The sequence below is a fragment of the Protopterus annectens genome, chromosome 2.part0 (assembly GCF_019279795.1).
Source record: "Protopterus annectens isolate FY-2018-M chromosome 2.part0, PAN1.0, whole genome shotgun sequence".
Taxonomy (NCBI): Eukaryota; Metazoa; Chordata; order Ceratodontiformes; family Protopteridae; genus Protopterus; species Protopterus annectens.
This window is the reverse complement of record NC_056728.1, coordinates 1,312,854,612-1,312,866,734: the sequence shown is the minus strand read 5'-3', so window position 1 is coordinate 1,312,866,734 and position 12,123 is coordinate 1,312,854,612. Positions and strand designations below refer to the sequence as shown.

At 45.0% G+C, this 12,123-nt stretch overlaps 1 protein-coding gene across 1 annotated transcript in view; it reads right to left on the bottom strand.

Moving 5' to 3' along the window:
• Positions 1-12,123, bottom strand: part of PPM1G (protein phosphatase, Mg2+/Mn2+ dependent 1G) — an 823,201-nt gene that overhangs the window by 516,508 nt on the left and 294,570 nt on the right. The window contains exon 6 of the mRNA XM_044060399.1: positions 3,181-3,203. Within this exon, the coding sequence (XP_043916334.1) occupies positions 3,181-3,203 (23 nt within the window). The remainder of the gene's footprint in view (positions 1-3,180; positions 3,204-12,123) is intronic.

The following is a 12,123-nucleotide window of genomic DNA, read 5'->3' as shown; positions in this document are numbered from 1 at the left end:
CCTTTGTTCTCTCCTCCCTTATTTTGATCAGCACTCTGGGGATAAAAGGCAGAGGGGGGAATGCATACACAAAGAGGGTATTCCAGGGGAAGGTCAGGGCATCCACCTTCCATGCTAGGTGGTGATACACCTTGGTGCAGAATTTTTTCAACTGATGGATGGGATGCGAAGCAGAGAGATCCATCTCTGGAATCCCCCATGCCAGAGTGATTTGTAAAAAGGTTTTTCTGTGGAGCTGCCATTTGTAGGGGTCCAGTAAGCTTCTGCTTAAGTGGTCTGCCAGAGTGTTGTTGATCCCTGGTCGGTATTGTGCTATCAGGTGTAGTACTATGGAAGGAGGCTGCCAGCCAAAGGTTCTTTAGGTACCACTGAATATTTCTTATTTGAAGCCTGGCCAGAGGAATTAAAAGGATTGAAGATGCTATGTACCCAAAGGCTTAAAGGAACTTCCTCGCAGTGAAGTGTCTTCTGGAAGCCAGCTGGGTGGAAATAGAGAGACAGGAAGCTCTGTTTTTCTGGGGATAGGAAGGCCATTTGGGATGCTGTGCCCAGCAGTGCCCCTAAGAAAATGATCTTCCTGGAGGCTGTTTGTCTTGATTTCTGCTCATTGATGGTGTACCCTAAGGAGGCTAGGAGGGTTTTGACAAAGAGGAGGTCCTTGAGGAGCTTTCCTTTGCAATCTGCCTGAATGAGGCAGTCATCCAGATAAGGGTACATTTGCATTTTTTCTGTCTGCAAAAGGCTATAGCCGGGGCTAAGCATTTGGCGAATACCCTGGGAGCAGTGGATAAACCAAAGGGTAGCACAGAGAACAGAAAGTGTTGTGAGCCTGCTCTGAAGCTAATTAATTTCCTGCAGGATTCCCTTATAGGGATATGGAGGTAGGCATCTTAGATATAGAGTAACTAACCAGACATTTTTTTGTCAGCATGGGCAGCAGCTGCTGCAAGGTTAGCATTTTGAATTTGGGGACCACCAGGAAGGTATTCAGAATGGATAGATCCAGGAAGGGGTGTCAAGTTCCCTCTTTTCTGGGAATAAGGAATAGTCCAGAATAAAAACGTTTGCCTGTTTGGTCTGAGGGAACAGGTTCTACTGCCCTTTGGGATACGAGAGTCTGGACTTGTTTCAATCCCTCTGCCCACTGCTTTGGAGACCAGTATGGGTACCCTCTTAGAATTAAGAGGATTTGTATCCCTGAGAAATGATCATTACGACCCACTGGTTCATTATTAAAGAAAGCCAATTTTCTTTGCAGAGGGAGAGCCTTCCTCCTAGTTTTTGGCGAGTGAAAGGAGGGCAGAGGGGGGAAAGGGAGTCATTAAGAGTTTTTGCCATAGAGGGGTGGCTTAGAACTCATTGCCTTGGGAGTGGAAGAGTATCCATCGGTCTGAGAGAAATGGTAGTCGGAGGAGAAGACGTCATTTTTTGTCTACATTCACTAGTGCGAAAAGCCTCCTTGGAAGCCAGTGCCTGCATCGCGGCTCCGGACCCAAATGAGCTAGAGACGACCAAAGGCTCGGAAGACAGATTTCTGTGGCATACCGGACTCCAAAAGGGTCTCAGTAGAGGCCTGCGAAGGTACAGAATTGGGCATCAGGGGCTCCAAATGCATCTCACTGAATTCCGGAGAACTGACTACCTGCTTAGCAGTAGTCTATCTGGAAGGCTCAGCCTTGTGTGGTCTATCTTCGTCCTTACGTTTTTTCGGAATGTCTACAGGTTGCTGGCTGATGGACACCATTTCAGAATACGAAGACGGAAGATGAAAATACCCGGCTACAAAAAGAGCTCTATGACAAATGATTCTCACATTAAAGATGGCACAGAACTGGCAACGGGGGACGTCGTGGTAAGGGCCTAAACAAGTGACGCAGTATGATTCGAAGTCTTGGTGTGGTATTTGCTTTCCACAGGTGAGACAATCGTTAACTTTTTTGGACATTGGTTAGTGGAAGAAAAAAGGATCCCCAACGGGGTACTTCGCTTTAGACGTTTTCAGCTGGAATTCAAACTCTGGTAGCGACCGACCGGCACACTTGTGAACTGCTTCTGCTATGGACTCCATGGCAAGGCAAGAAAGACTGATGTAATAGCATCGGCTGCCTTCCTTTATAGCACTGACGACCTGACGTCAGCCAGTAAGCTACAGCAGCCAACGTAGTAAAACATGGACTCTGGTATTTGGGCCAGCCGAAGGCCATCACAGCAGGGATAACTCACAGGTAATGACTGCAAAAGTGAAACATGAACGTCTGGAGAGGTTGTGTTAAACAATTATTCACTGTAAACCAGGCAGCAGCAGGACACATTTGATCATGTACTTCCATTAAAGTCCAGAAATCTGTGAGCATACTTTTTTGATTACCAAAAATATAAGTATAAAAAAGGGGTTTGGGTTTGATGTTTAACATCTCCCATCTCCAAATGGTTATTCTGCATGCTTTGAACAAGTCATAAAGAGGGTTCTATAATTAGCTAGAACAGGATAAGGTAACTACGACTTCAACTACTGCTAGATAACAAGCAAACTTTGGAGAGATACAAAGGAGTTACAAATATACAAGCCCCACCCCATCAAGTGCTAGTAGACTGCAATGTTTGACAGACAATACACCTGAATTCAGGGAGTACTATCACTATACTGGAACCAGGTTACAGTAATTACACAAATGCTGATGTGCTTGAAGGTAAGGCCTCAAGGTCAGGCAGTGGACATTGCTGGTATAGCCACTGGGGCAGGGATGGTTCTCAATTACAGCGGCGGACTGAAATACACTGCTGTGGACATCTCCTGTACTTTCATGATTATGGAAGTGACTGCCACAACAATCAAGAGTATCCAGAAACATTAAAAACAGGCAAGCTCACGGTCGAGATTTTTACTCTTATCAGCTGAATCTATTTTTACTGGCAGGATGCCAGAGTCTTCCCTTAATTACCATATGACCTATGCATAATTAGAACAATTTCAGCCCTTTTTTCTGGCATAATTTTTCAACTCCTAAAACACTGCACACGGTACGTCAGAATATCTTCCTTTGGACTGTTATGATATGCACTGCACATCTCTGCACTAATCCTACACAAGCTGACATACCCGGATAAATCCTGCACTTTACTGTTCACATATAATGCACACATCCCAAGTATACTCTCTCAAATAACTAATTTTTCAACCTGAACACGAATCAGTACTTTACCTGAAAGAAAAATGAGACTGAGCTACTTTTCCAGAGTAAGGATTTTTGGTAAGGCCAACCCTATCACATATTTCAGTTGTTGCATTTCCAAGTAACCATCAGTACACCTATAAAAATTTTTATTTTTCTTCTGTCGCTGCACACCGTGTTATTTATCACTAAAAGAATCAGATTTTTCTAATAGTTCTTCACACTACTCTGAAAAACATGATCTAGTCAGAATATAGTACAGTTGTGTACACTTACCATAAATGTAGATGTTAGAGTGTCTTCACTGTTGCAGTCATGACTGTAGGGTTCTCCCCTGCCAGCAGGCAGTCCTCGGTCAGACAGAATCCCAAAGTCTGGGTCCGGTGTCGGCTGTTCAACCATGCTCCCTGACGTCAGAGCACCTGGAGTATAAAGCTGACAGCAGACGCCATATTCTCCAGTTTTTCTTGCCCCAGAAGTCAGGAGTCCCAAAATGAAAAAGGTCCCATATCCTTTGCAAATACACCTCAGAAGAATGGTGAAAAAAGGAACCACACAAAAGTAAGAATAAGAGGGGACAGGAGGGAGGGAAACCCAGACTGCAACAGTGAAGACACTCTAACATCTACATTTATGGTAAGTGTACACAACTGTACTATGTTCATCGTGTTTCACTGTTGCAGTCATGACTGTAGGGTAGAATCCAAAAGCAAAAAGAAAGGGAGGTGGTCATAAAACAGAAGGGGCGGCTATAAGGCCGTGCAAGACTGCAGAAGCAAAGCCTGCCGTAGACTTAGAATAAAGAGGTAGATTGTAGTGCTTTGAAAAAGTATGCACAGAACTCCAAGTTGCAGCTTCCAAAATGTCTTTGGTAGGAACTCCCCTGAGGAAGGCAGCAGAAGTGGCAGCAGCTCTGGTGGAATGAGTCTGTATACTCCTTGGGATTTGCTTTCCATGGTGTGAATAACAAAATCTGATTCCATGAGCAATCCATTTAGAAATGGTCTGTTTTGAAATGGCTTTAACTTGGGAACTTGAAGCATAAGAAACAAACAATTACTCTGATTTTCTGATGTCCTTGGTTCTGTCCAGGTAAAAACGTAGTTGTGTGTGTACATCCAAGGAATGTAAGATCCTTTCCCCTTTATTTTGAGGAGTGGGGAAAAAAGTTGGCAAGTGGATAGTTTGATTTAAAGCCACTTTGGAAACCACCTTGGGCATGAATATAGGATTAGTCCTCAAAGACACCCTGTCTTGATGAAAAATAATATAAGGTTCCACACACAGCCATAAGAGCTTGCAACTCTGAAACTCTCCTGGCAGAGGTCAGGGCTAACAGGATGGCTGTTTTCCAAGATAAAAACTTGATGTCAGAAGAGGCAGCAGGCTCAAAAGGAGGTAAAGTGAGCTTTTCCAAAACATAGTTGAGATCCCAAGCAGGAATGGGAGGAGATCTAGGAGGTCTTAAGTTCTTAGCTCCTCTGAGAAATTGTCTCATGAGCTGGTGGGAAAAGATTGGAGGGTCTGTATTATAATGAGCGGAAATAGCAGAGGCATGTATCTTAATGGAAGAGAAAGAGAGACCCTTATGTAAGAGATCTGTCCGGTAAAGTAAAGTCAAAGGAATGTTGGGAAGAAGAGGATCAGAATCCTGAGCCTGCATCCAGGAACAAAATCTTTTCCATTTTCCTGCATAAGATTTTCTAGTGCTAGGACGTCTGGCTTCTAAAATGACATCCATAACCTGCTTGGGTAGGAGAGAAGGAATCAAAGGCCCTGAATTAACCAGGCCGCCAGGCTGAGAGTGCTGACATGGGAGTGTAGAACCTGACCCTGATGTTGGGACAGAAGGTTTGGAGTCTGTGGTAAGACCCAAGGGGGCTCCAGACATAGGTTTTTCAGAGTAGGGTACCAGAACTGTTGAGGCCAATTTGGGGCCAACAAGATCATCTTGGGCCTGTCCTGTTTGATCTTTAATACCACCTGTGGAAGGAGAGGAAGAAGCGGAAAGGCATATCCCAAGAGGTTTCTCCAAATGAAAGATAGTGCATCCACTTTCCAAGCTTGTTCGTGGAAAGTCCTGGTGCAAAAATTCTGTAGTTGATGATTGAGATGGGATGCAAAGAGGTCTATGTAGGGACATCCCCAGACTGCTGTTATCATCCTGAATATTTTGGTGTCCAGCATCCACTCGTGTGGATCCGAAAGGTTTCTGCTCAGACTGTCTGCCAGCAAGTTTTGCTTCCCTGGTAGAAACTGAGCTTGAAGGTCCAGATTGCAAGCTAGAACTGTGCTCCATAGATCCATGGCTAGTTTGCAAAGGGGGTAGGAATGAGATCCCCCTTGCTTGTTTATGTACCACATAACTGTGGCGTTGTCTGTCCGCATCAGTAGTTGTCCTGGTTGTAGAAGATTCCTGAAGGCCATTAGAGCTTTCTGAATGGCTCACATTTCTTTTAAATTGATATGCAGGTGCTTCTGATCCTTTGTCCATAGGCCCTGCAGACAGTTGCCCTGAAAATGGGCTCCCCATGCATAATCCGAGGCATCCGTGGTTAGAATCTGAGTGGCAGGAGGCAGACAGAAGGGTTTCCCTTTGTTTAGAGTACATGCCTTGGACCACCAAAGGAATTCCTTTTGAAGACGAGGCAGGACGGAGATCAGTATGTCTAAACTGTGACAATGCTGAGACCATACACTTTTTAGGTACCACTGTATTCTCCTCATGTGTAGTCTTGCATATGGAATGAGAAGGATGCAGGAGCCCATGTAACCCAAAGCCTGCAGGAATCTCCTTGCAGATAGCAGAGTTAAAGTTGCCAAGTTTTTGAACGTTGAAGCCAGCTGAAACTGTTTTTCGTATGTCAGAAATGCCATCTGGGTTGTTGTGTTTAAAGAAGCGCCCAGAAAATTTATCCGTTGTGAAGGTGTCAAATTTGACTTTATGTTTACAGTGAATCCCAGGAACTTGAGGAGATCCTGAACAAACCGTAGATGCTGTAGTAAGACCTCCTTGCTGTCTGCCTGAATGAGACAGTCATCCAGATGACGGTAAATTTGAATTCCCCTGAGTCTGCATTAAGCTACTACTGGAGCCAGGCATTTGGTGAAGACAGTGGGCACAGTAGACAATCCAAAGGGCAGCGCAGAGAATTGAAAGTGCCTCGATCTGGCCTTGAACCCGAGGTATTTTCTGCGTTCCTGCCTGATGGGAATGTGTAAATATGCCTCCTTTAAATCCAAAGTTACCATCCATGCATTTTTGGACAGCATTGGAAGTAGGTGCTGTAAAGTAAGCATCTTGAACACTTTTCTAGAGATTCCAAAATTCAAGACTGACAGATCCAGGATGGGCCTCCATGAATTTTGTTTCCTGGGGACTAGAAAGAGCCTTGAGTAAAAACCTTGTCCCATCTCTGAAAGTGGAACAAGTTCTACGGCTTTCATAGCCAAAAGAGCTTCCACCTGGTTTAAGACCTCTGTCCATTGATATTTTGGAAGGTCTGGCCATCCGGCTTGGCCTTGGAAGGGTATGAAAATGGAATTTGTAACCTCTTGAAACCACATCCAGAACCCACTTGTCTTGGGTTATACGAGTCCAATTTCGATGAAAAAGATAAAAAGTTTTCCTCCGAGAGGGGCTTCCAGGCAAGAAGTGTCTGCAGCCCAACAGACGGAGTCATTGAGTCAGTTTCCTATGAGTTTACGACCTGTCCTCTCCTCCCCTAGGGGTGGAAGCAGTCCACTGTCTTGGTCTATAAGAGGCTTGTGTTTGAGGCCTTCCTCGGGAGCGTCTGTATCTACCCATCTGAGGCCTGTCTGAATTGGGAAAGGACCAATTTTTTGTAGGCCAATTCCTGCTAAATCTGGGTGGCTGTACTTGTAAGAAATCTTTAACTGTTTGCATAGATTTCGCCTTGTCCTCCATCTTTTTAATCACCTCTTCAGCTTTTGGTCCAAACAAAACATTATGTTGAACAGGAGCATCCAATAATTTAGCTTTTACTTGTTCTGGCAAATTTTGTTCTTTTAACCATGCATGCCTTCTAATTACTGTGCCAGAGGCAGCAGCCTTACAGGAAGCCTCCAAGGCATCAAATCCACAGTGTAAACCATGCTTCCCAACTTGCTCAGTGGCATGCATTAAATCATGCAATTCCTCATCATCTGCACAGGCAGAAATGGAAGTAAGCTTTTGTTTTAAAACAGACTAGAGAAATTGCTGGTATTTCAGCATATGAAACTGACAGTTTAAGGCCCTAATAGATAAAGTAGCAGAAGTGCACAATTTTTTGCCCCATCTTTCTAAAGATCTAGAATCCTTCTCAGTGGGAATGGGGTTTTTAGCAGAAGCGGCCTCAACTCCCTTAGGACCCTGAGAAATGGTTTCAGGGTCAGCAGTAAGGTTCTTGTATAAAAACTGGTGGGAATCAGGAACCCTGTAATATCCACCAGGCTTAACAGGAGCAGGAGGAAGAGAGTCAGGGGTTAAGTTAGCCTCCGAGAAAGCATCATCCACAATATCCAAAACAGGAGGAATAGCCAGGGGCCTATGTTGGGGAAGAAGAAGAAAATCCCTTGGTCTTTGCTTAGATTCCGAATACTCCTGTCCTTCCCAGTGGAAATGTTCCCTCATTTCATGTAAAGTTTCCCCAAAAGAGAAATCCTCAGGGGGAGAAGCTGAAGGAATGGATTCCTCAGCATTAGAATCCTCATAAGGAGGGAAAGAATATTCCTGGTCAGAAGAAGAAACTGAAGAAACAGAAGCCTGATCAGAGGAGTCATAAAACTTCCTGCCTTGGCCTTTTATCTGGAGGGGGATGTGAACCCCTAATCATAGTAAGTAAATCCTCTGCCATCTTAAGTAACTGTTTCTGCGACTTGGGAGCCGGTTCATAAGAGGCCTGTGTTGCAGTCTTTGATTTGGAACGAGTCTTTGCCTTTGTCTTTGGCTTTGCCTTTATTAGAAGCTGAGTAGGCCTGAAAACCCCTTCGGAAGCCGGTACCTGCACAGCGGCTCCGGACCCGTCCGAAGGTCCTGCAATAGAAATATTCATAGGCCTTGTTGGCTCCTCGTGGGAGTCTGTTTTGGCCATCAGTTCCGAAATGGCCGATGACAGATGCTGCAAAAGCACCTCACTGATGACGGCCGAACCTGAAGCTGGCTCCGCTTGTGCAATATCGTCAGATTTGGACCTCTGAGGCCTTTGTCCTTGCGTCGCTTGTGAACTCCGGTAGCCGGAACCGTATCAGACGACATTTTGTAATTAAAACGCCTACCGAAGTAATGAAATGCAAAATCGTACCTTCGTTTAATAGTACGTTGATTGAATCTAGCACAAAACAGACAACTAGCTAAGTCGTGGTCAGGGCCTAAGCAAGGAATACAGTAAGAATGAAAATCCTTATGAGGTATTTGCTTCCAACATGAAATACAATTATTAACTTTTTCTGACATCGGACTGGAGCAAGAAAAAGTTTCCCCAATGGGGTACTTGGCTTTGAGTGGAGAAGAAAGTCTTCAGACTGAAGTTTTTTCAGAAAAGATTGTCAGGAGTCAGCCGACCGAGCACTTGCGAACTACTACCACCGCACGGCAAGAAAGACAGGAGAACATGGCATCGGCTGTTAGTTTTGCACTCCTGGCGCTCTGACGTCAGGGAGCATATCTGAACAGCCGACACCGGACCCAGACTTTGGGATTCCGGCCGACCGAGGACTGCCTGCCGGCAGGGGAGAACCCTACAGTCATGACTGCAACAGTGAAACACGATGAACATCTGCAATGTGCACCGCATTACCAGGTCTAAATTTAATTTCATTCACCTGCATAATATATTCGGCATTCACATAAAAGCTTTGCACAAGAACTTCCTGAACTCGTCTTGCAAAGGTACGTGTCACATTTCCACATGAACTTCATTATCACTAATATGCACAATGTTGCACTCGTACATTGCACTCCTCTGTCAGCACTTCTTTCGGAATCAGTAAATGCTTTTAACTAGCAGGATAAAGTACAGTTGTGTACACTTACCAGAAATGTAGATGTTAGAGTATATTCACTGTTGAAGTCATCACATTTGGGTTATCTACCTGCAGGTAGCCCTCAGCCAGCCTGAATACCAGAGTCTTGGATTCCTGCATCGGATACGGTCTCCTCTTCCATGATGTCAGGTAGTCATGGGTATAAACCATGCAGCAGACACCATTACATCAGTTTTTCTTGCCCCAGATGTCATGTGCTTCCACAATAGGAAGCAATTATAAGCTATGGTATGCCTCCAGCAAAAAGCAAATAAACCAGAAATAAATATACCAAACAAGAAGGAAAGGTACAGCCAAGAGAAGTCGGGGAGCTGGAGGTTGGGTAACCAGGACTGCAACAGTGAATACACTCAAACATCTACATTTATGGTAAGTGTACACAACTGTACTAATATTCTTCATGTTTCACTGTTGCAGTCATCACATTTGGGTTGATTCCCAAAGCCGAGGAAGTTAGAGAGCATTAGGGCCAGCTATTAAGACCTGCAAAACTGCAGTGGCAAACCCAGCTCTGGATTTAGGAAAAAATAGAGAGGCGTGTAGTAATGTTTGGTGAAGGTATGTACAGAGCTCCAGGTAGCAGCTTCTAGGATATCCCTGGTAGGGAAAAAACTGCAGAGGTAGATGCAGCCCTGGTGGAATGTGATCTTATCACCTGTGGGGTAGGCTTTCCATGGGGCTTTTAGCAGAAATAAATGCAATGGGCTATCAATTTGGAAATAGTTTGCTTTGAAATGGCCTTCCCCTCTACCCCTGCAGCAAAGCCAACTAGCAGCTGTTCAGATTTTTTGAGAGGTTTAGTCCTGTCAAAGTAGAACCCAAGTTGTCTGTGCACATCCAGAGAGTGCAGTATTCATTCTCCTTTGTTCTGTGGATTAGGGAAGAAAGTAGGCAAGTGAATGGACTGATTAAGGACCATGCTAGACACCACCTTGGGCATAAAGGAAGGATTAGTCCTGAAGGAAACCCTGTCTGCATGGAAGATAATGAAGGGTTCCACTGCCATGAAGGCCTGTAATTCAGAAACTTCTTGCTGAGTTAACGGCTAGAAGGAATGCTGTTTTCCAAGAAAGGAATTTCAACCCTGCTGTTGCGGCTGGCTCAAAAGGAGGGAGAGTGAGCTTTTCCAATATAAAGTTAAGGTCCCAGGCTGGAGTAGGGGCTCTCCTGGGGGATGTTAAATTTTTGGCCCCTCTTAGGAATTGTTTTAGCAGAGGATGAGAAGACGGGTGGCCCAGTACTATAATGAGCTGAAATGGCAGAGGCATGAATTTTAATTGAAGAGAAGGATAGGCTCTTGTGGAGCATTTCTGTTGAGTACTGAAGAATATGAGGTAAGCAGGGCACCATTGTGCCCATCCCCTGAGCCTGCTCCAAGACCAGTATCTTTTCCACTTTTCAGCATAGGATTTTCTAGTACTAGGCCTCCTGGCCTCCAGAATGACATCTGGCACCTGCTTACTGAGGGATGCTATTGGGGAGCTCTAGGAATTAACCAGGCTGCAAGGTTCATGGTTTGAAGCCGAGGGTGCAGAATCTGGCCCTCCTGCTGGGACAGCAGGGAATGGGTCTGAGGCAGGTGCCATGGTTCCAGCAGTATCATACTGCACAAGAGGGGGTACCAGTGCTGGCGTGGCCAGTCTGGTGCAATTAGTATTTTCCTTGGCTTGTCCTGTTTGATCTTTAGCAGAACCTTTGAGAGGAGAGGCAGAGGGGAAAAGGCATAAACAGAGAGGCTTTCCCAGGTAAAGGACAGGGCATCCACTTTCCAAGCTCAAGTGTGGGGAGTCCTTGTGCAGAATTTGTCCAACTGGTAGCTCTGAGAGGAGGCAAACAGGTCCATCTCTGGAGTCCCCCATTTGCTCAAGAGGCTGAACATTTTTGGTTAACGTTTCCATTCGTGTGGGTCCATGAGATTTCTGCTTAAGTCATCTGCCAGTGAATTCAGCTTGCATGGTAGGAATTGAGCTTGTAGGTGCACTTGGAAGCTCAATGCTATGTTCCACAGAGCCATAGCTAGTCCGCAGAGAGGGTAAGAGTGGGTTCCCCCCTGCTTGTTTGTGTACCACAACTGCGGTGTTGTCTGTCTTTACCAATAGTTATCCTGGAAGAATGCGGTCTTCAAAGGCTGTAAAGGAATTCTGTACAGCTAATATTTCTTTTTCGTTGATATGCATGTGCATCTGTCTCTGGTTCCATTTGCCCTGAATGCACTGCCCTGCCAAGTGAGCCCCCCATGCATAGTCTGATGCGTCTGTTAGGGTTTGGGCGGCAGAGGGTAGAGTGAAAGGGAGCCTCTTGTTGTGGTAGCAGGCCTCTGCCCACCAAAGGAATGCTGTCTTTATACAAGGAATGATAGGAATCATCGATTCCAGGTCCTGAGAATGTTGACACCATAGGCTTTTTAGATACCACTGTAGTTTACTCATATGCAGTCTTGCATATGGAATTAATAGTATGCAAGAGGCCATGAACCCCAAGGCTTGCAGAATTTTCCTTCTAGATAGCTGGGACTTTTGTGGCCAATAGTTTGAAGTAGGTTGTCAGATAAACTTGTTTCTCTGGTGAGGAAAGCCATCTGGGAAGTTGTGTTCCAAGCTTGCTCCCAGATATACCACCTGTTGGCAGGGTACCAGGTGAGATTTCTTTTCGTTTATGGTGTAACCTAGAGAGGTTAGAAGTTTCTTTACAAATGCCAGATGTTGTAATAGCAAGTCCTGGCTTTCTGCCTGAATCAGAGAATCGTCCAAGTATGTGTACAACTGAATATTTCTCTGCCTGCTAAATGCAATAGCTGGGATACTTTGTGAATAATCTGGGCGCAGTAGAGGAGCCAAAGGGAAGTGCAAAGAACTGATACTGCATGGAGCCTGCCTTGAAGTGCAAGTATTTCCTGGTAGAT